Here is a 27,995-nt window from a genome sequence, read left to right on the forward strand (position 1 = left end):
CAGCACTCACCAAGGAAGAGGATGCATTTCCCACCTCCCTGGAGAGTATCCTAAGTGTCAGTCTAGAAGTATCCTCTCTCGCTATAGGGAAGAAGTGAAAAAACTAATGAAAAATTCACAAGGTCAAAAAGACAAGAGAAGTCAGATACCTGAATGTGTATATGGAAAGTGTTCAGAGTGTGCTGTGAATGAGAGATTTTAGGAAAAGAAAGATTCCTAGGCAAAGAACCAAAGTGATGAGATTACATAGTTACAGAGACTAGAAAAAAAAAAGTTTAGTTTTTGCACCTTTCCCCAGGTTTGACAGTATAAGCAAATAAAATATACTATGTAGCTGACAACCCCAAGCTGGTTTCTGAGACTGTGTACATCTTCCAAAGACACTTCCATACTTCCATTCTTTGTAGTGTCTCTTAAAAATAAACTGTGAGTTTCTGAAGGAAGTTCTTACAGAGAATGAAAAGGCATCATTTCAAAAATGTATCTGAATATTTAATTGCAAGATTATCAGACTTTTAAGACATTGACATTCCTTCTCAAATTATACAGCACGATCTAATATGTCATTTCTACCATAGCTTTGGTATGAAAATGTTTTGCGGCAAAGATTTAGAACTATCAGAATTAACAATCTAGAATTCTTGCAACAAAAAAGTAAAGTAGTACATATTTCTGAATGTAATGTAGTTATATGTAACACAGTAGGAAATGCTGTAAAAAGTCATTGCAGACAATACTGACAGTTCTGAAAAGGGTTAGTTAAAAAACCAGGTAATTTGTCTTTGAAAAGAGGGCCTTCACGTGACCACTGAAATCCACAAAACTACAATTTACATGTTTCTAGACAATTCAGTTCTGGAAACACGTACAGAAGTGTTTTCAGGAATTAGAAGATAAATCTTAACTAGTGCATATAAGTACTGCAGTAGGTGAATTGGATAGGAAATGTGGGGTGATGTCTGGGGAACTGGATCAAACCATTCTCAAATACCCCACTTAACATGCTTGTGCAAATGTATTTACTTGGTGTCAAAAATAGAGCTAGGTCATGCAAAGAGAGCCACAAGTCACATGGAGTGTTTTTTCCTCTATAACACTTTATTAAATATTTTTCATTGTATCTATGCATTGATCATTTTCCAGTATCCAGCTAGGCAGAAAAAGATAGCAAAGAAAAATACAGTTAAAAAAACCTGTTGGGTTTTGCTTTTAGCTCACAGGCTGATCCTTAAACAACAGATACAGGACTGTATATCTTGGAGACAATGAAATGTAGTTCATTGTCCTATAAACTGGTGATTTAGTCTGGGATGCTGAGGTCTGGCTTATACAGCACATGCATAATGAGACACTGAATGCATTCTTCATCCTCCTACAAAGCCAGTGCAGTATTTCTCTAGGTACCTCTGTAGTTGTTAGACTGTGTTTTCCAAAGATGCTTATGAACTCTTATAACACTGATCAGGAGCTAGATTTATTCTCCTAACATTCAGCTCTGTTGCAAAGGTTCTTGCCTTTTGATAGAAGAAGAGAGACATCTCCCGATCCACAAGGAAGTTATGGTAGATTATTGCAAGTCTTGTGTAAATCTTCAGTTGAGCTTTTTTATTGCCTAGGTCCATGGCAGCAGCAAGTGCCAAATGATAATAGCCTGCTGCATCAAAGGGATCCTGAAATAAGAGACACAAAGATAGTACCTCTATAATACAACCGGTGTAAGAGCACATCAAAGCTCAGTTTATTAGGTATTAAACAAAAATAATATAGATTCTGAATTTCAGTAGGTTTTCCCACTTTACATACTAAATTAATAATAAAACAATGTGGTAAAACATTTCATAACATGTTACGAAACGTTACTCAGTGTAATGATTTTCTGCAGCAGTTTTTAGTATTTCTTACCTTAAGGTCATAGAATATAATGTCTCCTAAGATCAAGTACACCTTGACGTAATACAGTGTTTCCTCCTCAAACTCCAGAGGAGAGGAACAGAGGGACAAGGCCTTTAAATAAAAGTGTTCAGCTAGTTCACAGTGACCCAAATGATGATGGATGGCAGCCAGCCGATGGTAAGCTATTCGTTCATTTAGCTGGTTTCCTAATGAGATAATGTATGAGTCAGGATCAAACCAAAGAGACAAAGTAGTCAAATTGTCTCAAATCAGAATACATCTACGCTATTTTTCACTTATTTCTATATGGTATTTGCTGAGCTTTTATTGAATAAAACTAATTTTGCTCAAGAGATAGATGGCCAAAACGTGCCCTTTAAGAAAAATCCCACAGAATTCCTGAATTTCCCACTGTAAGATTTGATGGTATCTGGGATTTTCCTAAGAAATAACTCTATGCATGAGAGATGAAGGTATAAACCCTGTGCATGCTTGAAGTATATAAATAGATTATTATGAAAGTAATGAAAGAAAGCAAGCTAATGGGATTAAAGACTCCCTTGCCCCTCCCAGTACCTAAATTTTACATCAAAATTTATAACAAAAAGATGATTTTCAGACTGATCAAAATGACCTGTCTGTGCTTGTATGGAGTGCTGAGAGGGTTCTTAATCAGTTGAACAGCTTTCAAACTGGAAGAATAGTAATTTTTGAAACTAGCCCTATTGTTTTTGATTATCCTAGGTTGGTTCACCAGCAAGGCTGAGCTAATCTGAAAGTATATGACACTCAGAAGCCTCTTGGGACAATATTACTTATCAGTATTACATCTTAGGTGTTAGAAGCACACTCTGTTTGGACTTGGAATCCCAGGTTTAATTCTGTGCTCTACCAAAGGTTTTCCATATGAACCTGGAGTTAGAAAAGGCAGCAATAAAGTTGTTCATCCTTGAACGAAGGCAAAAATAGCAATGATAGTATTGTTATGAAAACCTGGCAAGAAAGCTGACTGAATTCAAAGAAAGAAAACTTTTTAGAGTTCTGCCATATTTTAGAGGTATCAGTCATATTTGGAAATGATTGAAATTGGTCTTACCTAAATTTACACTGAGCATGAGAGATGCTCTTGCATATTCCAGACTTTCCTCATAAGCCTTCAGATTCACCAGCAATTCCACCAGTTTATTACATAATCTGAGTTCGGTGGTTTTGTTGCCAGTCTGAATAGCAAGTGGAAGAGCCCTGTCCTGAAACACATAACAGCAGCTTAGGTACAGCTGAACCCCATGATGTGCACAGACAGGCTTCCATTTATGTCATGTGAAGCAATTTCTGGTTTCATTTTGCTTTTTGCTTGTAACATATCTTACACACAGAAGAGTTGAAACAGGTGATATCTAGTATCAGCTGCAATAGGTTATAAACTGTTTGCTGAGAGGATTAGCTTTTGGTTCAGCATTTGCAGAACAGCTGGTATGATGCAAGGGTACATAACTATCAATGCAGTAGAAAAACTGCACAAACCCTGTAGAAAGTCACTGCTTTCTCCTTTTCCCAAGTACCATTGAAAAATATGTCTCCAGCTGCTTCAAACAATTCCATTCCTAAATTTGGATCTCCTGTGTAAAGAGCAGCATCCTGAGCAACCTGAAAATAAAACAAGGAATAGGGAATGAAAGAAAATAAGCCTTGGTTACTTCTTGGTAAAAAAATCATAAATATTAGCATTTGAAAAAAGATCTTGTTAAGGCCTCTCTTCTCATTCTAAGATAGGAAAGGTTATATTTGATGAGACCACGCTCTTGCCTTTCTTGGTACCCTTGTTTTTGAGCAGGCCAGTGGCAGCTGCTTAAGAAGGAACAGAAGAACCTGGGCAGATAGTGTTATGGTCTCCCTTTTTCTGACAATAGCATCCTGCTACCTTTGTCAGCACGTGGCACTCTAAAAACAATAGTGTATTTGATAGCTGCCACATATTAAATTTGAATTAGAATTAACTTATTGTAGAAGTAAATCCTAATTGCAAGTTAGATATTGCCAATAGGGCAGATTTAAAAGCCTGTGAAGTGAATTCTGTAAATACATGCAGCTCCGCTATCCTGTTCTGAAATATATGACATGTTAGCAGAAAAGATTTCACGAAAGGCAGTATGTACCCTCCTCAAAGCAAGAGTACCAGGATACTCAGTTATTGACAGGATAAGTAGTAATGAGAAAGGGGACTTTTACATGAAGCAAGATTAAGAATCTTTGGCTTTGTGATCTTTAGTTTTCAAATTGCATTCAGTTAATACAAGTCCAGCATTCTACTTAAGCACAGAGGCAGTGATCCTTTTCCAACTATTTTGTCTTCAGTCATCTAAGGACTCTATTGCATCTCATTGTGGAAGTTGTGTTTTACATGCAAGTTAAGATGTGAATGCTTGCACAAATTAGTGGCACAGTGGTCAGTCAACCTTTTAGTGGACAGATTCTTGCTTTGAGACTTTTCTCATGGACAGGCACTGACTCTCTGCTCTAAATACCAGGTTCCATACATGCACAGTATGAAATACTCATGCATGTCCCTGGCCCACTTCTCCTCTTGGAGGAAATAAAGCAGAAGGAGAAAATCATCCCACATGCTTATTTGGCTTTTGTACCACCAGGTGACCGACTTGGGGGCTATCAGCTAAGATTTAGTAAAAGAAAAAGAAATAGCAGGCCCTCTTGTAAACACATTCTTCAGTTTTCCTGGTAAATATTCAGAAATGTAACTTGAGATAAAAATTCATTCAAGTGGCCCCACATATTGTGTCTAAGTACATTTTAAATATGAACTTGTTTCCTGTGTTTTCCTGCTTTGTGTATTTTTTTCAAAACATCTTAACAACAGGTGTCTGATTATTTTAGGGATCATATTTTGGTACCACTTATACACCAGCCAAGACTCAGATCTTACTATATCAGGTTCTATATACATCCTGCACTGTAAGGCAGCATTCTCCCTTGCAGTAGAAGTATTTTTAACTCCTTTACAAAAGCAAGAAACTAATTCCCTAAATACTTCAGCAAATGGCTAGGAGTCATGTAGATGATAGAGTCAGATCTGGGCTGCAGTGCAGCTCTGAAAAAGACTCCACATCATCCAGTTTCAGCAGCCACAAGGACTAGACCTCTGTTTCAGGTCATCTTTCAGTCTGTGTTAGCACAGTAGTAGAATCTGCAGCAGGTTCCAGTTGGTTGCTGAGGTGGGGCAGGGGTGTGGGGAGGTGTCCAAGGTGTGCAAGCCACCTGCCTCTGGTCTCACTGTTGCAGAGGCAGCAGCAGCGCCAGCTGGCTCCCTACCATGCCGTGCACAGCCACGGAAAGAAAGCTTTAGATGCTTTGGAAATGCTTCCTAAAGAAGCTGCTCTCCTTTCCTGGGGATCTGGCCCACAAGCCAGCGTGCTAAGATGATTATTATCTGTTACCCACCAGCATGTAGCATGCATACATAGTTTGATTGCTGTGGTGCTGTAGAGCTGGTAGATAATGATGAAGAAATACACAGAATTTACAACAGAGCGGGCACTGAGAAAGGTCACTACCCAAAAATCTTTCCAGAGTGAAGCAACAGCTTCAAACAGAGCACCAACAGAAAATGCTGAGACTTTCAGCTGTTAAGCATTACATAAATGATATTACTATATGTTCAGAACATCAGTTAGCAAAATCTCTGGGATCATTATATTGAATTACTTACTCTTACCATGCCACCTGCACCATGTTGACAACATGTGCATGCCTGTAAGTGTTGACAACATACCTGAATATAAAGATCCACAAGCTCATTCTGCCTCAGAACATAATATATCTTTCCTGCCCGTAGCCAAGCATATGCCTCTTTCTCCTTTTTCTGGAGATCTATAAATATTCCAAGGCTTCTTTTGGTATATTCCAGAGCTGACCTGTAAGCCCTGAAACAGGGAAGACTGCTAATCACTGAGGGGTTCTTCAGAATTGCAAATGCTTTTCTTTATAGTGAGAAAAGCTTTATGTTAATGTAAAAGACAATCTGTTTCCCCTATTCAATGCACAATTATAATTTTTCAGCTATATTACACTAGTAACTAGCAAACTTGGTCTTTTTCTTCCTTTTTTGTTCAATCTGTTTCCTGTTAGATTGTTATCACATTATATTATTTCAGTATAGTTTAGATGTATCTTTCCCCTGCCTCAGGCTACTGACAGATAGAAAAATCTTTCCTCATCTTTAGGTCTTCTATCATTTATGGCTTTTTCCTAGAAACCTCATAAAGGAAGTGCATCTGTAAATATTTTTTTCTAAAATCACCTAGGCATCCGACTTAAGCACAATTCAGATTAATCAGCAATTGTAGAAAAAAATCGGGGAACAGGGCAGAGGGTGTGGGGGAGTGGAGGGGAAGGGAGGGAAGAGAACAGGACACTACATGACCAGTTCTAGAAGCACCTAAATTAACAGATCATTGGGCAGTGCAGTTTTCTGTGAGTGTATACCAGACATAGAAACCCCAGACTTACTAAATCCTTCTCTGTCTTGTTTTAAACTCCCGTCACCTTGACTTGATGCATTTTCCTCCAAACACAAGACACAAACATATTAAAATATAACATGAAATGTGCAGTTGCAGTGTATCCTTACACACCAAATCTTTAGAACAGCCTACTTAGGCCTCCAAAGAGATATAAAACAAATCTAAAAGTAGCACGTTCCCTCTTATTTCACACTATCAAGAATTCAGTTCTGTCTCAACAAGGTATCTCATCTGAGGGAAAAAAAATTGTTTTTACCACTTTCTGATTCTTACAGAAATTGAAGAGACCTGTCACTCCTTTTATACTCATGGGAGGAAGTAAAGATCCACTGAACAAGCCTGACATTTCAGTCTTCTTTGCTAACAAGCTGCTAACATGAGGAAAGGCAAGATAGTTGAAGTAGTCCAACTCAGTCCAATTACTGAATGTCACTTCCATCCCTCCTCAGAGTTTTTGCTTTTACACCAGACAGAAGCATATACCAATCCATAAACCAGCACAGCAGCTGGAACAGGTCAGGCTGTGCCTGCTGGCATGGCCACAGTAATTTACAGTCGAGGTGGTGACACCAAGGACATCACTGTTTTCAGTACTTCTTCATAGATTGTTTCTCAGGGCTGTTAACTCAAAGAATACTGTGATACTATGGTCTAATATCGTACTGAATGTACGCTATTATCCAGTAGTCTGCTAAGTTTACACAGCCAGCATCTGGGAGACAGGGTCCTAGGATACGTAAATTCCATGTAAGAAAGCCAACGGCATCCTGGCTTGTATTAGAAATAGTGTGACCAGAAGTAGGGAGGTGATAATCCCCCTGTACTCTGCACTGGTGAGGCCACACCTGGAGTATTGTGTCCAGTTTTGGGCACCTCAATACAAGAGAGATAAAAGGTGCTGGAGCGAGTGCAGAGGAGGGCAACGAAGCTGGGGAAGGGCCTGGAGAACAGATCCTGTGAGGAGCGATTGAAGGAGCTGGGACTGTTTAGTTTGAGGAAGAGAAGGCTGAGGGGAGACCTCATCACTCTCTACAGCTCCCTGAAAGGACACTGTAGAGAGGTTGGTGCTGGTCTATTCTCACAGGAAATTAGTGACAGAACAAGAGGGAATGGCTTTAAACTGCAACAGGGGAGGTTCAGACTGGACATTAGGAAAAAATTTTTCACAGAAAGTGGTCAGACAGTGGAATAGGCTGTCCAGGAAGGGGGTGGAGTCACCATCCCTGGATGTGTTTAAGGGTCGTTTAGATGAGATGTTGGGGGATATGGTGTAGAGGACAACTTTGCAGAGTAGGGCTGATGGTTGAACTCGATGATCCCAAGGGTCTTTTCCAACTTGAGTGATTCTGGTGATCATATAATACCGCATTTACATAGATTTTAAAAATAATGTGGCTCTTGAAGTGGTGCCAATCCCTGCTGAACATCTTGTCTGCCTTGTGAGATGATAGTTACTTAAAAAAATTAAAAACCAAGAGAAGTGTCCACTAGCACTGGGCCTTTGAATTCTGATAAAGTGTATTGGCAAAAGAGAGAAAAAAATCAGTCATATTCAGCTGTTGCAAAAATTGAGATCCTTTAGCACGACAGAAAAGTTACAATCAGAATAAAAGCAGAGTCATGCAGCTTGTCTTACCTTTCTGTTCCTAAAGACAAATACAGCTGACTAATAGTTTCCAAAATTTGTCCCTCCAGAACTTTGTTGGACATCTTTCTAGCTAAAGATAGTTGATATTCATTGTAGATGACACACTGAGCCTCATTGGGAACAACTGTACTGTAGAACTGACACAGCAGTTTAATTGCTTGCAGTTGACCTAGGAGAGTAGATTGGAAATACTAACATGAATCTCTATTTTAAAATATAAATTAGTTTTAAAATAATTCATTCTTACTGTTTCACAAATCACATCCCAGTCAATAAATAACAATATAAAAATCATAACAAGAGGATTGCACTGACAGTTTCTTCACCCATAAAGTTAACAAAGGCTAGAGGTTACTTCAAACTTGATCTCCAAAATAAAATAATAAACCAGTCACCTTACCTGTAAAAGCTGCCTTAATCATGGTAGCAAGAATAAATAAAGCATGGGTCTTCTAAATACAACTATTTTATGCAAAAGTAATCCAGATTACCAGTTGTTTTTATACCTTTAAACTCGAGTCTGGTGCTGTTTGTACTATCAATATCATAACTATTGCAAATATTATTGAACATAGAAAACTCAAGACTTTTTACTAATTAAGTTATTTAATTTTTTCTTAACATTTCATTTTCTGTATCATTTCTGACAAACCTAAATACCACCAGAAGAGCAAGCCAATATGTATTTATTTCTCCACCATTACAGGACAGAGCAAACATTTCAATCACTTCAATAATTGTCACATAACTGGACAAAATGTTATTTTAGGAATAACTATAACATACCTATACAACAAACATTCCCAAACAGGGTACATGTCACAACTTTGAGAGAAAAAAACCCAAAAAACTTACTTTCCAGATGACTTGTCTCCATTGCAACTAAAAAAGCCCATTCATAGTAAAACCTTCCTTTTTCTCTTTGAGTTCCACCAACATAGTAACATCCCAGCTGAAGGAGGACTTGGATAAAGTCTTGGCCACAGTCCATACTTGGAAGTTTGGCAAATAGCTTCACTGCTCTGATATAATAATGTTCTGCCAGCTTGCTGGCTGCTGCATGCAGGCAGAGTCCCCCAAAATTAGCCAGGGCTATAGCTTGGTTATGGGTCATATCAGTCTCTTCTGAAAGACGCAGTGCTTTGTAATAGCTCTCAGCAGCTTCTTTTGTATTGTTTGTTCTTTTCAAAGCAATAGCAAGCATATTATAAGCAATGCCTAGTTGATGAGGATTGCTCCATGAAGAGTCTACAATAGCATTTAAAATGGCTAAAGCCACATCATGTTGCCTGTAAAGAATGTATAACCAAGCAAGTGAAACCAAATAGTTAATAGTTTCCTCTGGTTTAGCAGAAACAGAGTTCAGTGCTTTCATCATGTAAGCAATGGCTTTTCCATACCATTTGTGGTGGCTGTACAATTTTGCTAAGCTAAGATAGATAATGCTGCATAATCCTTGCTGCTCGTTAGTAAACACAGAGGAAAGTGCTTGTATGAGGTAAGGTGCTGTTTGGGATGGGAGTATTTCTCTGAGTTTTCTCAGGCCATAGAGCTTGGGAGCATTTCTGATGACTAAATCAATCCTTTTCATGGAATCCGTTAAAGTATTTGGACTCTGAGAAGAGGTGACCTTTACACAACTTAACACAATGTGTGGCAAGCACTTTTCATTGTAGGACTCGGCTAGTTTGAAATAACAGTTCTTTGATAAGTTGTTTTGTAAACGCAAGTCATTAAGCAACAGTTGAAACCTTTCCAGGAATGGCAGTGCCTCTTCATGCTGTTTGCGTGCACTGTAATGTTTTGCCAGTAGAAAGCATGCCCTTGCCTCTGCATGTTTGTTCTGGCTCAGAATTGTCCTCTTCAGAGCATACTTTAGAATATCTGACTCCAGGTCAGCACTGCAAATGTAGTTGGGAATTCCCATTAGAAGAGATGTAGCCTTGTCAAAGACATGAGCACATTTTTCTTTGTTCTTCTGTGTCAAGTAGATGACTGTTAGATTTGTATAAAGAGCAATTACAAAGTACAAATCACTAAACCCTCCAGCTACTGCTCCCAATGCTTCCTCAAAATATACCCGAGCTTGGGAAAACTTCATTTTTTTAACACTGAGCCTGCCTAAGAGAAAGCATAGCCTTGCTAGCGCCCAAGACATACCTGCTTTCTTTGCAGCTTCCCTTGCTAATCTGAAAAAGCTAACCAGTTGTTCTTCTTCTGAAAACCCATAAAACATGCTATTGATAAATGGGTAAGAGAAGTCATACAGGTTTTTGAAGTTTCTGTCATACTCTTTCCTATTTAAGAAGAGTATCAATGACTCAAAGATGTCAGAGGCTTGAGCGTCATCTTGATGTACATGGAAGCAAGGTCCTTCAGGTGGAGGAAAGATTTCTGTATTTGGAGAGCTAGGAGAATTCTTTCCTTCAGTAGTTGGCTCTTCTACCTGGGCGGCCTCCAAATTCTTGAAGTTCTTCAGGAATTCTTCTATCTTGCCATTCTTGCTAGTGGATCTTGTGCTAGAATGTGAACATGGAATTTCTGAAATTCAAAAATAAATTTCAGATCACAACTTCATGTGTGAATGCACACAAAGATCTTTGCTAGACCAACAAAAACATTTATCAGTAGAAGATGCTGTTAGGAAAACATTATGTAAACTTACTGCATTTCTTAACAGTATGTCTGGGAGACAAGCCAAAGGTGGGGAAACAGAGATCCAGAAGGATCAAGGAGGGACATGTGTGGGAGACTGGAGGAGCGAGGATAAATGGGACTAGTCACATGTAAACAAGTTGCTGATTAGTACACTTGTCTAGCCAGGCCCTGTGCCTGATCCAGCACTAATCCAGCTGAAGCCCAATGTTAATTCAAACTGTTTTTTGTCTGAGTGTATACACTGACAGAACAGAGGATATGCACTCTTTGAGTATACATTGAGTGCATATTTTCTGTTCTCTTTGTATATAAGAGAGAGATCTGCCAGTGAATTACAATTCAGACTAGTAGGTGATCAGGAGACCAGAATCTGGAAAGACCCAAGGTCTGAACTGGAGGCTGCATAAAGGGCCCAAGGTCAGGGCATGGATGGACATGAAATCTAAGGGAACTGCAAATTTGTGCATGCTTGAGGGTTGAGTAAGGGTATGCCTATGTCCTGGTGGAAAACTAAGGCAGGTTAGCCGGGAGCCTGCATAAGACTGAGCTATTTGAGCTGCTGAAGTCCCATGTGGGTTCTGTGAGGGTGCCTGCAAAGGTCCTATTTTCCTGTCCACATTGTCTCTGTGTGGCCAGCCATGCCTGGGTAATGTGTAATAAGACTTCTTCTTTCAGTCAAATACCAACCCTGATTCTCTGCTGGCACATACTAACTTTCTCAAAATTACCTCTAAATTATCCTAGTACTGACATTGTTGGATATCTTATAAATATAAAAGAGACAGACATGCCATCATTTCTTTAGTTGTCCCACTGTTATCCAACCAAGATAACAGGGCAGGGACTAGGGGTGTAGTTTTCAGTCATAGTCACTATAAAGCTTACAGCTGCATATCAACAGGAGCTTATTGAAGCTGCAGATTTAGGGCTCAGTTTCCTTAAAATCTCATTTCTGAAACTGTTCGGCAGAATCATAAATATAAAAATTGGTATTTAGAAAAATGTAGTACCATACAAGTAATGATAGTGACAGCTTAGCGACTAAATGCCAAAGGGAAATAATTATGCATCCTCATCAAAATATCTCCTTTGGGAAACATATTTATGGGATGAAGTTTTCTAGCAGATGGAAAATCTGCTAGAATTCAAAGTCAGCACTTTCTAGGTGCCTCATAAACAGTGTTTTGCCCTAATAAACAATGTGGATGGGTCAGTGTGTGGTGCATGTGTGTGTGTCACAGCAGTAAAAATAAATCATACAGTCTGCAATTGGACAGCAAAGTCCAAGAAAGACATCCGATATCAGTGAAAACCCACAATGTCTTACAGCAAAAGCTAGTGAGAAAGGGTTACAGCAAAACCTAAGAAAGCAAACAATGAGAGAAGAAAGTTAGAGTGTGAAGAGACATTAGAAAGAGAAAAGCTGGCAAAGATACCAAAAAATATCAGAAGTAGCATATAAAAATTGTATACATATGAAGTATTACCACATTCATGAGCTTTCTGAAATTCTGGTTCTTCTAACTGGTCTGTAAGAAAGAAAAAAGCCATGTTAGTTATGGTATCTTAGCTCTTTTGCAGTTTTAAAAATCCTAAAATAAGGGTATTTTTTGGTTCAGAATTCTTTATGTCAGAAGAATTGGATGTGTCCTGGAAATTAGAAGAGGAGAAATTTTTAAGTCTGACCCGAAGCTAACAGATACTAGGGACTTACCCTCCTACTGACACAATTCACTGCTTTTTACATGATGCACCTACCACTGCTCAATAAGGTGGGGAGACATTTGCATATAGCAGTTAGAATTAAAGCCAACCTGTTCTGCATGAGGGATGCATCACTGCTGCATTAAAATACAGGTGGGCAGTGTAGATGCAATCATTCCCCATAACCTGTCCCTAAAATGAAGTAACAAAAAGCCTTAAATATTACTGAAATAAGTTTCAGCATCACTCCTGGGGTGGGGAGAATATAATTATTTAGGGTAGTTTGTGTAGGTAAGTGTCAGACTTTCGTGGCCATTCCAATAGCATGCAGATGAAAAATCCCTGCATCTAGTCTTTTAAAAGGTGTATCTTTAAATTCTGTAGACATTACTACTATAGATCTAGTTTTAAATGTTTAACATAGCACATCTGTAGAAGAATTATTGTTATGTACAAGATATTTCTCAAGGTATTTCAGTTGTCATGCTGCATTTCAGGGTATATTCACTGTCTTCCATACACTAGATGCAATATAAGTGGTACTGAGAGTATGAAGGATATGTCTAAAAGCAGAAGCACTCAGAACTGACTGTTTAATTCTGGATCTTCTTTCTTTAAATACTTTCCTGACTTTGCCACAGATGTTTACAATAATCATAACTTAATGCTCTGAATATCTAATTGGGGAAGTGCTCATAAGTAAATACTTCTCATAAGATTGATGTAGATGGAAGGAATCGAAAACCTGTTTACTCAGATCACACATCAAAACATAAAGTGAATATTGAAAATGCTTGCTCTGGGTAAGTCAAGTCATGTTGCTCAATTCTGCAGTTTAAGAGAAAAGAGTGGTAAAGGTGGTACTATTATCTGGGGAAGATGTGAAAAGAAGTTGGCACTTGTAAAGATTATGGAGATGAGATATGGTGAAAAATGTGCAACAGGTAAAAATAGCAGTATGTCCATTAAACCCATTAGATTGTTTCAGTACCAAATAGAGGTTGGGGCTTTTGTTCCCAGGCTTTTCATTTGAGAGAGAAAAAGTGAGATGTGGAGTCATTTTGCATATTGACATGAGTTGTGTTTTGCAACTCAGGCCTGACATGCCGTAGTTATTGTTCACAGACACACACAGCCTGATTTGCAAATTAAACCAGTGCACCTGAGTCTAACCTACACACCAGCTGCTTCCAAGTTGGAGCCTGTGGGCTTGTCTCTTAAGGTGGCACTAATGGAGCTAAAACTTTGTTAGATATTTGATAAGCATACACATTGCCACAGAACAGCCTGTGGTGGGATAAGAAACTGCTGCTCCTGTTCAGTTCAGCAAGACAATTATATGAAAGTGAAACCCCAGTTATCCAAATTAGTTTATGTAAAGCATGAGCACTTAGAGAAATAACGGCTGTATCAGAGATTATGCAGCTAAAAGTATGTATTTTTTTCTTTGCATGAATTTTGCTATTTTTTCGATACCTTTGAAAGTCAAATCAAGTATGAAGAGGTGTAATGTTTACATTAGCTGTCAACAATTATTATACCACCTTTCTTGAATGAAAAGCCAGCAGTATTTGGGTGAACATACAGCCTTTTATAATGCAGCACTCTGACATTTGAAAGCCTGAAGATCTGATCAGCCCAGAGGTTTTAAAACCCTGCTGTTTAATTCACTCAAAAAAAGGACGAAAGATTTGTAAATGCTCTGCTGGGAAAAGTCTTCCATCAGCAGGAAAGTAGTGAAGATGATATAAAGGGGTTTCACATGCCATATCTATGATCAAACTTGAATACCAAGGTATTTTAAAGCAATTGTAAAGGCTGGAATCTCACTGAAATAAAAAAAAATATCCATTATAACAGGGATATAGGAACTGTACACGTATCTTGTGCAGTAAGGAGGAGTAAAACTCATACTTACCTATTCTGTACACAGAGCAAACATCTGTGATGGAGGTTTGTTTCAACAAATGCACCACTTCTTCTAAATCTTTTTCTTTTGAAAAAAAAGATAGCTCTTCTGCTTCAAGAAAATCCAGGTGTTGTGGTCTAACAAAGAAAGGAGCAACTCTGAATGTGTCTGAAAGCAGATTTGGCTTGAGGAGCTCACTGCATCAGTCAAATCGAAGCTTGTTAGAGAAACTATTACAATCTTTTCATTGTATGTCCTGTTGTGTTCAAAATTAGTATCAGTCATTTATAAACATACAAACTGATAGCTATGCTTGCATCTAAGTTTCTGCCGTATCAAAGAAAGTTTCATATCTGTGTCATGGTATAGCATTTTATGAGAGAATTTATTAAAAGCACAAATCTTTAAGTGCATTATGGTATTGATTTTCTAACGTAACCTTGAAGTTACACATCAAATGGACCTGCAAAGAACATTTAAGAAGTCCTCCTTCAGTATGCAAACAGTCCAGACATATTAGTAAGAGCAGCCTATTTACATGGTGCCAACACATGCTGAAATGCACACTTTTTATAGGTTTCTGTCTGCATTATGAGCAATTATTTGTAAGAGGAGCCCCATTTAAAGCAAGTTAGGCCCTGTAATTAAGGGTACTAGCAAAACCAGAACTTGGGTGTTTTAACATAGATCTTGAGAGACCAGCAAAAATGGAATCTTTTGCAAGAGTAAAGCTTCTTGGATCTTGTGATCCATAGAGGCTGAATCAGATATAACTACAGCAACCCTTTTTCCCAGTAAGAAACTTGGGTACAGGCTGATAATATGTTTCAACATTTAAGCAGACTTCATATTCCAATTTCTTTGCATTTGTTTTGATGGATACACACTACAACAAAAAAACAGCACACCAAAAAACCCCTCTAAGTTTAACATTCGGTATTTTAAAGCTCAAGAGAGTAAGTCTCTTTTTGTTCATGAGTTAAATACATATCACTTACTTATTTCTAGGTAAGTCCAGTTTAACATGACTTGTCTTTACAAAACCTATTTGGCCAGTAAACACATGTCTTCCAAGAAACCATTCCATGCATTCAATGAAGTAGCCAAGGATCTCAATTTTGTCCCCTTCCTGGAAACTCATCTCTTCTGACATAATACTTTCATAATTCATCACAGCTAGACAGGATCCCATTGCTGTGTAATAAGGAAATAAATAATTTTTGCAGTAATTTAACAATACAAATACACTTAATAGAATAGCAACTCATCAGAAGAACATACTTAGCAAAAGACATCCCTGGAACTCATGATATAGCAAGATTTAAAACATTCAAACCTAATCTGTTTGGTTTGAGCAATTAGAATTTTAAATAACAGCATAAAAGTCCTCATTTTCCAGCTGCTAGAAAGCAAAGTCTAGAATGTTTTCAAAATTCTAGCAAATTTCATCATGAAGGAACAAAACCAAACGTTTTAAGTCCCTACTTTCCCTCTTACACCCCTATGAACTTGAGCCACAGTAAAAACATTGAAACCAAGTAATAAAATCCCTACTGGATAAATACCAGTCAATACAGGATGACAACAGACATGTATCATAGAAAAAAAGCCATATTTACTCTCTAACCTCGGGACATCTGTATAAGTTTTATTTCTCTGGAAGTACTAGATAATTAGATAATTTCACATGTGTGAAAGATCCACAATAATTACATTGGTGCATTTTCTTATTTTAAAGTTTTTCATCAAATCTACAGAGGCATCCCCAAATTAATTACTCTTTACTACTTTGTGCATGTACTTAATACAGTATTTAAAAGGAAAAAGACAAGAGAAGCCTTTAGAGTTTAACTCGACTTAGGCAAATATATATGCTCTCACTAATTTTACTGCAAGGTAATTTTGAAAGCTGTTTTCCCATCCTAATACAATGAGAAAAAGTTATTGAACCCTTCAGAGTCCTAACAAAAGCACAGAATAAATTGGGGGGGGGGTGGGGGTGGGGGTAATGCTGATGTTTGAATGGAGTTTCTTACCAACTTTCCTGATGGTTTTAGATTCAGTTTTGAATGTAAAATCAATAGGATTAGAATACCCTTTAAGAAACCATCTGAAAGGAGAAAAAGAAATAGAAGTTAGTATATAAAACACTTCACTAAATGTTGTGACAATAACAGTGATATTTTAAATCTGTATGGAAACAGATGCACCCATTCCCACAATTATCTTTCAATTTCAGCACTGTCCATACACTTCAGACACAGCTATGTTTTGAGTAATAGTAGTCAAAGAAGTGCTACTTCAGTCAAGCAAACCTAACTGAGAAAGTCATGCTGTTTCTCCCTGCCCAAGATCAACAGAAAAATTTCAGCTTTTTAACTCCTAAGAGCACCAAGAGTGGATGATTTTCTGGTGATTCCTGAAGTGAGTCCATTGATGCAATTTTAGCTTTATAGCAATTATGAACTTGGACTTGAAACAAACTGCATTAAGGGGGTGGATGGCTCCTGTCAATAGTGTTGAATAAAACCACTGCTAGTCTGTTATCATCCACATTTCCAAGCATCCCGAAAAATGAAAATTCTCACTTTATGTTATTCTAGAATTGTTCACAGATTTTATATCAGAATCAGGAAAAAAGCAATATCTTTAAATGCTGCTCTGCACACACCTGGATTAATTTCAATTGTGTGTTATGGAAAGAAATAGAGCATTTGTTCTCAGTGTTAATGGAAGATGAATGTTCCATAACAAGCTATCATTTAGACACATCTATGTCTAAGCAGGTATGTCTACATGTGAAACAGATGCATATGAAATAGGTAGCTAAAGTCAGGTACCTACTGATGAAAAGGTATCAATGGCTCCAGAGAAGCATTAGGCAGCATGGTCATGTCGCCATCCACAGATCCACCCGTTGCATCTTCAGCAAGAGCCCGAGTCTCAAAATAAGTGTTTATTTCATTGTCTGTAGCCATTATCTTTCTTACCAGATTGTCAGGACATAAAACAAAAAATGCCCCTAAAATGAAAGCAGTGGAGCAGATATAATTACATGTAACATTTTAGTGTCATATAAGCTTTAAAACTGGCTTCAACAGCATCAGTAATAATCAGTTAGAAATTGAAAATCTGAGATTCCCAAACAATTTGCTTTCTGATTTTCTGATTGTCAGATATTCATACTTTTCTATTTTCTCTTTCAGTGAAAAAAATGCAGAACTGAGGTGCTCGGTGAAGTGTAGAACCTTCTTTTGCTACAAGATTTTGCATGTTCCTGTTGCAGTAATCAACAATCCATCTAGCCCATTACTCTGTCTCTCTGACTGTGGCAGCAGGTGGTGCTATTTAGGAAAAGCACATGAGCCTGGCAACTATCTGTAATCCCTCTCTCAAGTACATCTCCAGGATCTGCAATAATATGAAGCAAGTTGGAAGGTACATCCCTCCCTAATCCTTTTGGTATCCATTTATGGACCAGTTGCACATGAATTTCTCTAATCCCCCTATGATCCTACTGAACCCAATCTGTTTGTTCCTCTCCTCTTTCTGGTGCATTTGGAGTGAATAGATTTATATTTCAGCTTCATTAAGTATTTGAATAGGTCTTATTATTTGATTTTAGGATTTTAAAAAAGGTGTTTCTCTAAATTTAGCCTTAGCATGTACAATCTTCCTTACCTTCCTGTACTAGCAGGCTTCTGTACATCAAATTTAATGATTTTTCATTTATATAGACTTCAATGCCTGTTTCTTCCTCCTCTTGAGAATAGAGCCAGAAAGATTGATCTAGGAATAAATTCTCCATGCAATGATTTATAAAGCCTAGAAAAAAAAATCAGTTTGTTTTCTTTGCAGTTTTACTGTATTATACAAGAAAATAGCCTTTCAGAAAGTCAGGGACTGGCGTAGGCATTCAGACAACTCCCCTACTGCTTAACCCACAATGTAAAACTAATTTTACTGCATAGTATTAGCAAAATTACATCCACCAAGTCACATGCATTACAGCTACTTTTAATGCTTAGCTCTCACAAACTACACCTAAAAGACACACAATTTTTCTGTGCCTAATCCCACTGAAAAAGCAGACCATGTCCTCCCCTTAATGAGGGTTCCCCATAGTTTAGCTATATTTGAAAGGTTTGGAGTCTGAAAGAGGCAATCACGACCAAGCTTTGAGCAACAGGTGCTTAGCACCACTTAATAACAGATGACAGGAAATAATCTCAAAAAATAATCTCTTTATAAGTTTCTGTTGCCTGATTCGGCTGTGCTGATATATGCATACTGTGCCTGGGTATTAGATTCCTGAAATTTCTTTGGGATAGAGATGATGCTGCATACCAGAGTCATGTAAATCAGGAGAAGATAGTGCTTGATCTTGGAAACTGGGACTCCTTACATTAGGATTTAGGGCTTTCAAAGATATATGGTAGTTACAGGAAGACCTGGATTGGTGTATCATGATCAGTATGTTATAGGTAGTGGATTGTTACTTAAAGGGCCAACATTAATACATTAGCAAATCCTTTGTGCAAAAAGTTATGATGAAGATGAGAGGTGGGCAGATCAGTGATTAAGGTGCTACTCTGGTATTTGGAAGACAGCGAATCAATTCCCTGTTAGCCACAGCCTTGCCTAAGAAGATTTTATCTTCTTGTGCTTTCTCTGCAAAATTGTATTGAAACAGGATTTTTTCTGGTTCTCTAGGGCACATTTTAAAATACAAAATAGCAAACATGAAATTAAAAATAAAATTCATTATTTTAAATTGGTCTGATGGAAACAGTGAATTCAACAGTAATACACACAAGCTCTCCATATACAGAAGAAAAAAAACAGGTGAACAAAATGGAGACAAAGATCTCATTCAAATGCTATTCTTCAGAAAAGACCTCTGAAGTCATATTAAAAATGGAACTCAAATCATCATATTGTTACGAAAGGCATACTCAGATTTAGAAACAAAACTGAAGAATGCAAAGCATATGAAGCAGTATTTGTTTTACTTAATATTTCCTCTGAAGCCTTACCAACTCTGTCCAGTTTGCTCACTACTATTCAGGAAAGATGTGGAACAACTAGAAGAGTCCAATGGGAAGCATGATCAGAGGTCTAGAAAATATACTCTGTGAAGGAGGATTATAGGAATCAGGGTGAAAACAACAATGAGTGGAAGCGCAGGTTAGAAGTCTCCAAATAGGTATTAGCATGGTGCAACGAAAGAGGAGTAACCTTGACATGTCTACAGTGAGAAGAAAAAGCTGTAAAAGCATTTAAGTTGCAGCACAAGTTAAACTTTAGGACAAAAACACCTGGGTTGGAATAGACTGTTTAGAAAGAAAATATGATCTGATGCTGGAGTATCTTAGACAAGACATCTGCCAGGAACAATAGTTGTTAATCTGCTTTGGGACAAAGGCAGATTCTCCTGGAGGTTGGAGGGTCTCTTCAGCCCTAGTGCCCAGTTCAGGAACATTACTTACTGCTATTAGGAGTTAATACAAAAAACAATCTCAAAATCCTGTTCAACAAGTTCCCAGAATTGTGTGCAGAGGAATAAAAAAACCATATTGAACTGTTGTATGGTGTAACAGCTTTACCCAGTGAATGGTAGGTTAGAAACTTCCATATTTCTTCAAAAGTTTTAAAAGTCACCACTATTAGATCTTGATCACTATGAATAGACAGCAGTCTGGCAGAGAGTTCCTAAAAAAAAAATCAAAGCCAATATTTTAATTACAATTATACTAGACTCGAGCACAGTTTCTCACTAGGTCACACTTATGATAAAATGTTATGTATTAAGGATAAAAAGGTCATCCAGGATTTTACCTATATGAGATATCTGTTCTTTAACACATACCTACAACATAGTGAGCCAAGTTTTATTCTGATTTTTTTCTCACCTAATGTACCAACAGTTCCAGTGAGGTTAATTTACAGAGGAATTAAGACCTCAGGACTGACCACACTGAGTGAGACTAAAGGCCTGTCTGGTTCGGACACTTCTATGTATAGTGGCCAGTATTCTCTATTTAGAGTGTGAAAGCCAGGCAAGCATCTAGTGGTACTTTCCAAGAATACCCTCCTAACACAGAGCAAGTTACAGCTGGCATTGATATTAAATAGAGGAAAGGGTTTCTGTGTTTGTTGGTTTGGTTTTTTTGACTTATAAATTTCTCTAGGTCACTTGAACCACTGTAAATTTTTAGGATCCACAACATCCTGCTGTAGATTAGCCACAGAGCTCTGTACACATATGAAAATATCCCTCCTCTGATGCATCTTTGAACCTGCTATCTGGTAGCTTCAGTCTTGTTCCAGAGGAAACATTGAATAGTCATTCCCTAGTTCACTCTTTCCATGGTTAAGACAATTAATTATACTGGAGAATTTTTTTTTTTTTTTAAAGATGCAATAAGAACCTTTTACCCTCATTTGTACTGGTTCATGTTACTGGAGTAGCATTAAATTGTGCATTTAACAAAGGTAAGCAATGATCACTGTAAATGATAATGATGGATTTTATAAAGAATTTCAGAAATGCTAAAAGGGAGAACTACATAAACCTTCAAATAAGTGAAAGAAATATACATTTTGATGAATTCTAGCCTAAGAGCGGTCATATACGACTGGTTACACTTCAGTTAGTAGCTTGAAAACAGGGCTCTCCAGTGATGCTGGCTACTGTCTTTCAGGGAAATATGAAGAACTGTGACAATTTATGAGACAAGTATCTGAACCAGTATCTCAGAATAAAACAGATGCAAAGCTAACAGGCATAATGCTACTGTATCATTTCCCAGTACTTTACCTTTGCTCCCATCACATCAAAATTGAAATGCATGTTAAACCAATTTAAGGAATTATCAAGAAACAGATTCTAACTCTGGCAAAAAAAAATATTGCCCTTCAAGCATTTTCTGTGATTTGAGCAAGATGGAGCTGATCCACTGTTTTTATGACTTAACTGTTATGTCATGATTTTAAAGGATCTCTGAATTAATTCTGTTTAACTTCCATATTTTCAATTCATACAACATGAACACATTAAAATAGTAATTACTTCTTGAAAAAAAAAAAGGTCCAACTTAAGCCTCTTCAACAGGCATGCTTCATCACTGCTTTGATCTTCTGCATGCCCCTTTCTACACTAGATTAAATATTAACAAGAGTCTGAAATCTATTAATAAATTGCCAACACATGCTAAAATATCTCAGCCTCAAGGGCTTTATGCACTGCTGAATATCAAAACAACATTCTAAGGAAACTTATCATTATAAATCTTGCTTCCTTCAAAGTCCTTTTCCCAGTCTGTTTCTAATAAGGCCACAAATCTAGTCTATTTGTATGCTGTTTTCCTTCTCCTCCTGATCCCTTCTCCCTTTCTCCATCTCCCCCTAAACAAAAGCCAGAGCAGAGTAGCAGGAGTACAGACTGTTTCCACAGCCACAAAATCAGCAGGCTGGTGATGAGTTCACAACACGTGAAAGAAAAATTGTGTAGAAACACATGCAGCCAAGACAGTCAAAGCCCTAACTAAGATTTCAGTGTTTGCCTTGCTAGCAAAGGAGGCTGGAACTTATGGCTTAGACAAAAAAGGGACACCAGGGGTCAAATAGTATCATCCTGCTTTTTCATCAAGAGGTAAGAAGAGACTTTAAATTGTATTTGTAGCCAACCTCATTGGTTGTAGGGGACAGGTTTCCTATATACAAACAAACAAAAAACAGTAATAAAAATTGGCCAACCCTCCTGTGTGCTATTTAAAGCTATGGCCATCTAGCCTTAGGAAGTCCATATTTAGACTGTTCTCCTTCAGACTCCCTCTTTGGTTTAGCAGTGGGCTTCCTGGGTAACCTGCATGCCAAATGACTCAAAATAACTGGAAACTGAAGTGAAAAGTCAATATGAGGGCAAATTAAAAAAAAATCAGAAAACCATGGTTTCCTTTGATGTAAATCAAAGCAGAACATATCTAAAATAAAACCCTTCAATATCTTTAGCTGGGCATATTTATTTTGCATCACTCATTGGTGTACTAGTCTTTTTCAATGGTTCAGTATTTTTAATCTATCTAGATGATTTTGGGCCATGAGAAACTCTGTTCACTCAAATTCAAGCATACAGCATGTATGCTCCCAAATATCTCAGATTATTTCAGTAGCACAGAGTGTATTCTCTAAATAAATAAAACAATTCCCAAGTAATTGACTTACACTGAAAACTGCCATCACCTCCCTGCTGTCATTTTCCAGAAGACGGAGCTGCCCTCTGAGCTGTCTTTGGAGTCTGTAATCAGGACATCCACTCTTTCGTCTTACCATCATTAACTTCAAGGAGATATCTGGAGAAGGATATCCATTTACAGTGCTACAAGTTTTGTGAATCAGCTTTGGAGAACCAGAAAATCTCTCAATCATAGAATCCACATTAAGAATTGTTTCTTCAGCTTCAGAGACACAGAGAAAATTGACCCACTGCATGTTTCTTTTGCATTATTATTATTTTACAGTAGAGATAGTAGCCTAGCATGAAAACCAAGATTTTTTCAGTTGCATAATAAAGGCTATAGCTATACAAAGGACAGTGATGTGAAAGTCTGCAGAAATTTTGGGAGACAACTGACACACTTGGGGATGGAGAAGAGAGAAGAGGAAAAAAGCAAGCAGATTGGTAATGTGTCAAATTAGACAGCTCTACGGACATTGAGTACATGCTCAGATTTCCAAATATCCCATGCATATTTTAAAAATCAAGGCAGATACTGGAATCACAAAAAAACCCTAACCCATAGATAGTTCAGCATGTTACAACAACTCTTTATGCTAATCTTAAATTCATGGTTATCTGACATGTCACCCCCACTACTTTAGAAGGCTTCTATAAATTGAATATTGAAAAAGCTGTTTCTCAGCTAAGCTGGTTGAGCAGTACCAAGATAAACGGTCCAACTAAAAGCTCACTTATATGACTTCCCCAGCACGTCTGAAAGAAGCTAGATACATGTTCTCAGATCTTGACATCTGTTTATGAGAAGCTTTTACTACAGCTAAGGGTACAGTTTCAACTAGCTCCTCACAGATAAAAAGGAACTTTGATAAAGCTGCTTTCATTCTGCAAGTATGTTAATTTAACTCAAGAACAGTAAATCATATTCATAAGTTTTCAGATACCCAGATGGGCACATATAAGCCAATAATACCCACTCAGGAAGAATTTCAATTGCAAGTGTGTAAATAGGTCCCACTTCCAGCAATAAATGGGATTGTGTACATCCTAAAATATTCTACCTCCTCCGAGTTTCACCTTTTAATCAGGTAGAACAGATATTTTTCACATTCTAGTCTAATATGCTGTACCTTAATCTGTTTTCAGAGAGCTTCCTATGTATGTCTCCAGGAGCTTTATGATGACTTGCACCCAAATTACTCATTACTTTAAGGTCAAGAAGAGTGGCTCACAAATATAAAGCAGTGTTACTGAATTACAAGACCTCTCTGATTAAGCTGTGGTCATAGTTAATTGTTAGTACAAAGAATACAAAGACTGTAGTTTGTATGTTACTCGGATCACTCTTAGGTAACAGTATTGTTGACCTTGTCATTTTACCTGAAGCCATAAAAGATGCTGGCACAAGAGAAAACTTACTTAAAAATTTCACATAATCAAATAGACTCCAAGTTAAATTTTGTTTCTACAGTTACATATGTAAGCCTTAAATGAAGTTGATATTACTGAAATAATTACATTGAATTAAAACAACTGAAATATGGCTGCTTCTGCCAAAAGAACTATTAATGATGCCTTATGGAAATGAAACATGGTCCAAAAACCTGTTGCACCTATGGTAATCCTCCTGTCTGGTTCTGTGATCTCTGATCCATACCCCCAGTTAAGAACCCCCCAAATTCTGTATGGAGTGAGACAAACAGGTACATAAGCATAAATAATTTAACTACAAATAACCATATGCCTGGGGGAGACTGTCTACCACTGATACGATTTGTCAGGTCAAGCCAGAAAGTAGAGCACATCCTAGTGCTGTTTGTCAATGGTTATTTCTCTTCCTCCATAAGCAAGAGAAGGGAAATGTGACTAGACCCTCAATTCACAGGGCAGGCCATGAGCCCTCCAGAAGGGAAGCCTGCTGTACCTACTTACTGAAGAACTGCACTCAATTGCAATGTCCCTGAAAATACAGCATAAAAAAACAAAAAAAAAGACTTGAAAAGACCACAAACTTAGAAAATAAGTGAGAATTGAGTGGAAATTGAAGTGAGAAATAAGTGGAGAATTGAAACCCATACATAAAATAAGTGATGAACTTATTTGCTTTTCTTTTTTTTTCTTAGTCATTACAATATACTCTATAAATTGTTTCTGATAGCAGTTGTTCCCTCTTTTTATGAGAAATTCTCAACAAGTCTTATGTAGAAGTTGGATACTTCACAGCTGCCATACAGTATGTTAAAGTTTACAGGAGTGACGACTCCAAATGTTGTTGATGTAGCTGTCTCAACTAAAAAAGGCAATGAGAAAAGCATTATGTTTATAATATATGATGGAAGAAAATGCCTTACCAGTTGGAAAATTCTCTGCTTGACTGGGAAGGGTCCTTGAACTGACATTCGTGCATTTTTCACTTTGAGAACACTCTATTATGATAAATGAAAGGAATGGTTAAGCACGTTTCTAAGTCTATATAAATCACACTGAAAAAAACAACAAAACACCCCACACTTTCATAGTGTCCAATGCATTGGATAATTACTAAAAAAACAAAATATATTTTCTCCCCTTCCTGCTATATAATTCCCAAAACCCACAAAAAATATCTGCAGATCATTTCTCTTCTACTGAGGAGGAAATTAAATCTTGATTTCATCATCTTGATGTGAAGCTTCAAGATGGAGAATTCAAGGAAAGACAGCCTTTCAGGAAACTGAAGTACCATTTGGGAGGGAGCAAGGGTCAGACTTCGTTCTCCCTTGCATCTATACTAAAAATTAGCTTCCACTGAAACATCAGTGATATAAATTATCAATGATGTGAGTGCCTTGTACCAATTCATATACAGAGAAAAATACTCCTCTTTATTTGTTACAGGCTTAATACTTGGGAGGTGGTAATGTAAAAACAAGTGATTTGAAGTTTTAGACAACTAATTCAAAATAAGTATATTTTATGTTAATAATAATCTGCTCTTTTTCTTTTTTGGCCCATATTTCTTCTAGTCCTTTTGGAAATGATACCTTTTCATGCTGAAGAAACACCCACTCTAGCCAATTCCATTTTCTCAAGATTCACTTAGCAAAAATCAGTGAAGACAAGGCTTGCTATTTCTTAGAATAGAAGTGGGAGAAATAAATCTTTTAATTTTTAAATTGAGGCAATTTTCATATATCCTAAGACATTCTCCTCTGCAGCTCTGCTTTAAGAAAAAACTTGTAGTATAGTAGGACATAGTAATTTGTAAGTCTTCTGCATCTTCCCTTGAGTACATCTGTTGATGTTACATGAACAAAGTCATGCAAATAAATAAGGATATTTAAACACAGAATTTTCCTATTTCAGAAAAAAAGGCAGTAAGCAGTAAAAGCATAGTCTTCAAGGCCAATTATTAGTGTATACTAGAATCAGAAATATCAGTTCTCAGGCACTTCTTGTTGGTTGGGTTTTCATTGGGTGTTTGACAGGGGTGTTGGGGGTATTTTGATTTTTCTTTAATCTGGATTCAATAATATTTTAAAATAGAAATTTGATAGTAAGCTCACTGCAGTATAGGCTGACTGTATTTAAGGAATATTAAGTTCCCTGCAACTTCTGGAATCATACTTAGTTGTAGTTCTGCTTTTTCTTGTTTTAGTCAAGAAGTACAGACAGAGCAACTGTCAAAACTTTGACAACATGTTGTCAATTGCTTTGATCATCATTTAACAGTTGATAAGGACAATTAATTAGCATATGGTTTTGGTATGTGAAATTGCCATTTCTATTTTGACATTACCAGATATGGACTCTCCTTGAAAGGTATCACGACATGAATATCCGGGTAGTATTTAATTTAAAAACTAAACCTTATTTCTATGACTTTTAGGAGAAAGCAAAAGCTATGAGCAAGCATTTTATTACTCATGGGAGTTTAATTAAAAATAATAGTTTGATATTAAATTTGAACAAAACCATAAGAGTTACTATAAATACATTTTAAACATTGAGACTGTTTAAAGTGCTATAATTAGATTCAAAGACTTAACATGAACTCCATGCCCCATTCCTAATTAATTGAATGACTTGCATACTTCTTGGCAAGCTAAAGAGAAACTTTATACTGTCCTGGGATGCTTGTACCTGCTATTCTTTGATGTCAGCAGAGTTGCAGTTGTGAACAGAAAGACATTATCTAAGCCATAGGACATATAATTTAAAATTAAGTAGTTTTTCCATGAAGTATTCTCACATTCAGAAAGCTCTTGGTCCTACTGTAAAGAGTCTGGCCACTGGTTTTGAGACACAGCCACCTATGTCACTCCAGCCTTTCACCCAAAAAGTGTTCCTGACTTGCATGTATTTACTTCATGAAGTATGTTTTTATTTGCAGAAAAATATAGATTTTGCAGAAAAATATAGTATTACATCTTTTGATGAAAACCAGGAATCTAAGAATTTTCCTGAAATGGAAACACAGTCTTACTCATCTTTGCTTCTGAATCTTAGAGATTATAGCAAAAAGTGCTAGACAAAGAACTTAGATTTCAGTATTCTGGCTCTTGGGTTCTGATAATTTTCATCTCAGTTTATTTTAAATAATAGATAATCCACTTGTCTGACCAAAGTGAATTTTAATATAGATCGTTTAATAGTTGAAATAGATGTATTTCAAAAAAAAAAGATCGCTGAAAAAGCATGTGACAGTTCTCTGCTTGTGCACAACAAGAAATGTTTAAAGAACACAGTAATTTAAATGCAAATAAAAGTCATGAGCAGAGTGACCAGGATTTATTGATCAAAGTCTTACCTGTTTGCTCTTGTACCATGTCCATCCTGACTCCATCCCTGACAGTGCTGATGACAGCATTGGCCTCCACACGTTTCCAGTCAGACCTGCACCTCCTCTGCTCCATTTCTTTCCTCTCCAAGTTCCTGTCTTGCTTTCCCTCTAGACCAGGGATGATGGCATTAGTGCCGAGCACGGATGCACTGCCTGCTGCTGCCAAACTCTCCATAATTTGCAATTCCTCACAGTGATGCAATTAACATTATCAGCTATCTGAGGGGAAAAAAAAAAATCAATAATATATTTAAAAAAGAAGTCAGAATACATGCACCTATCCAAGAGCTGTCCCTCTCCTGCAGGAGCTGGTTTTAATTGTAATATACATTAAGTATTTGCTTTAGACTTCTTTCAGAGGAATTGTTGTGTAACACCCAGATTCATCCCAGAAACAGCTCCTGCAATCAGGTGGCATCATTGCTTTAACAACAAAGCAATAGATTTGACTAATAGCAACAATACAAGGCCTGAAGTGAAATGTACTTGTGCCCACACTGCTAATTATTCATTCTTGGCCAGCTTTGATGCAGAGGCTCCAAGGGATGGCATCATTCACATTAACAGACGCAATGCAGGGGAAA

The 27,995-nt window shown here is 37.3% G+C and overlaps 1 protein-coding gene across 3 annotated transcripts; it reads right to left on the reverse strand.

The window, feature by feature from the left end:
* Positions 1-1,077: 1,077 nt before the first annotated feature.
* On the reverse strand, positions 1,078-27,786 carry SH3TC1 (SH3 domain and tetratricopeptide repeats 1). Of its 3 annotated transcripts, XM_074822029.1 has the most exons (17): positions 27,379-27,786; positions 24,941-25,015; positions 22,577-22,704; positions 19,957-20,062; positions 18,032-18,175; positions 17,195-17,372; positions 16,387-16,460; positions 15,349-15,544; positions 14,360-14,487; positions 12,225-12,266; positions 8,935-10,620; positions 8,068-8,248; positions 5,681-5,831; positions 3,418-3,540; positions 2,990-3,140; positions 1,903-2,099; positions 1,078-1,670 (listed from the first exon to the last, which is right to left on the reverse strand). In XM_074822029.1, the coding sequence occupies exons 1-17, from the start codon at positions 27,584-27,586 to the stop codon at positions 1,440-1,442; spliced, it is 3,999 nt and encodes a 1,332-aa protein (XP_074678130.1). In that variant the 5' UTR covers positions 27,587-27,786; the 3' UTR covers positions 1,078-1,439. The 3 variants fall into 3 exon arrangements, 2 of the variants coding, with proteins under 2 accessions (XP_074678130.1, XP_074678131.1); XM_074822030.1 differs by lacking the exon at positions 3,418-3,540; XR_012623021.1 differs by lacking the exons at positions 1,078-1,670; positions 3,418-3,540; positions 5,681-5,831 and having other exon boundaries at positions 1,990-2,099.
* Between the last annotated feature and the right edge of the window lie 209 nt (positions 27,787-27,995).

The sequence above is a fragment of the Strix aluco genome, chromosome 4 (assembly GCF_031877795.1).
Source record: "Strix aluco isolate bStrAlu1 chromosome 4, bStrAlu1.hap1, whole genome shotgun sequence".
Lineage (NCBI taxonomy): Eukaryota > Metazoa > Chordata > Aves > Strigiformes > Strigidae > Strix > Strix aluco.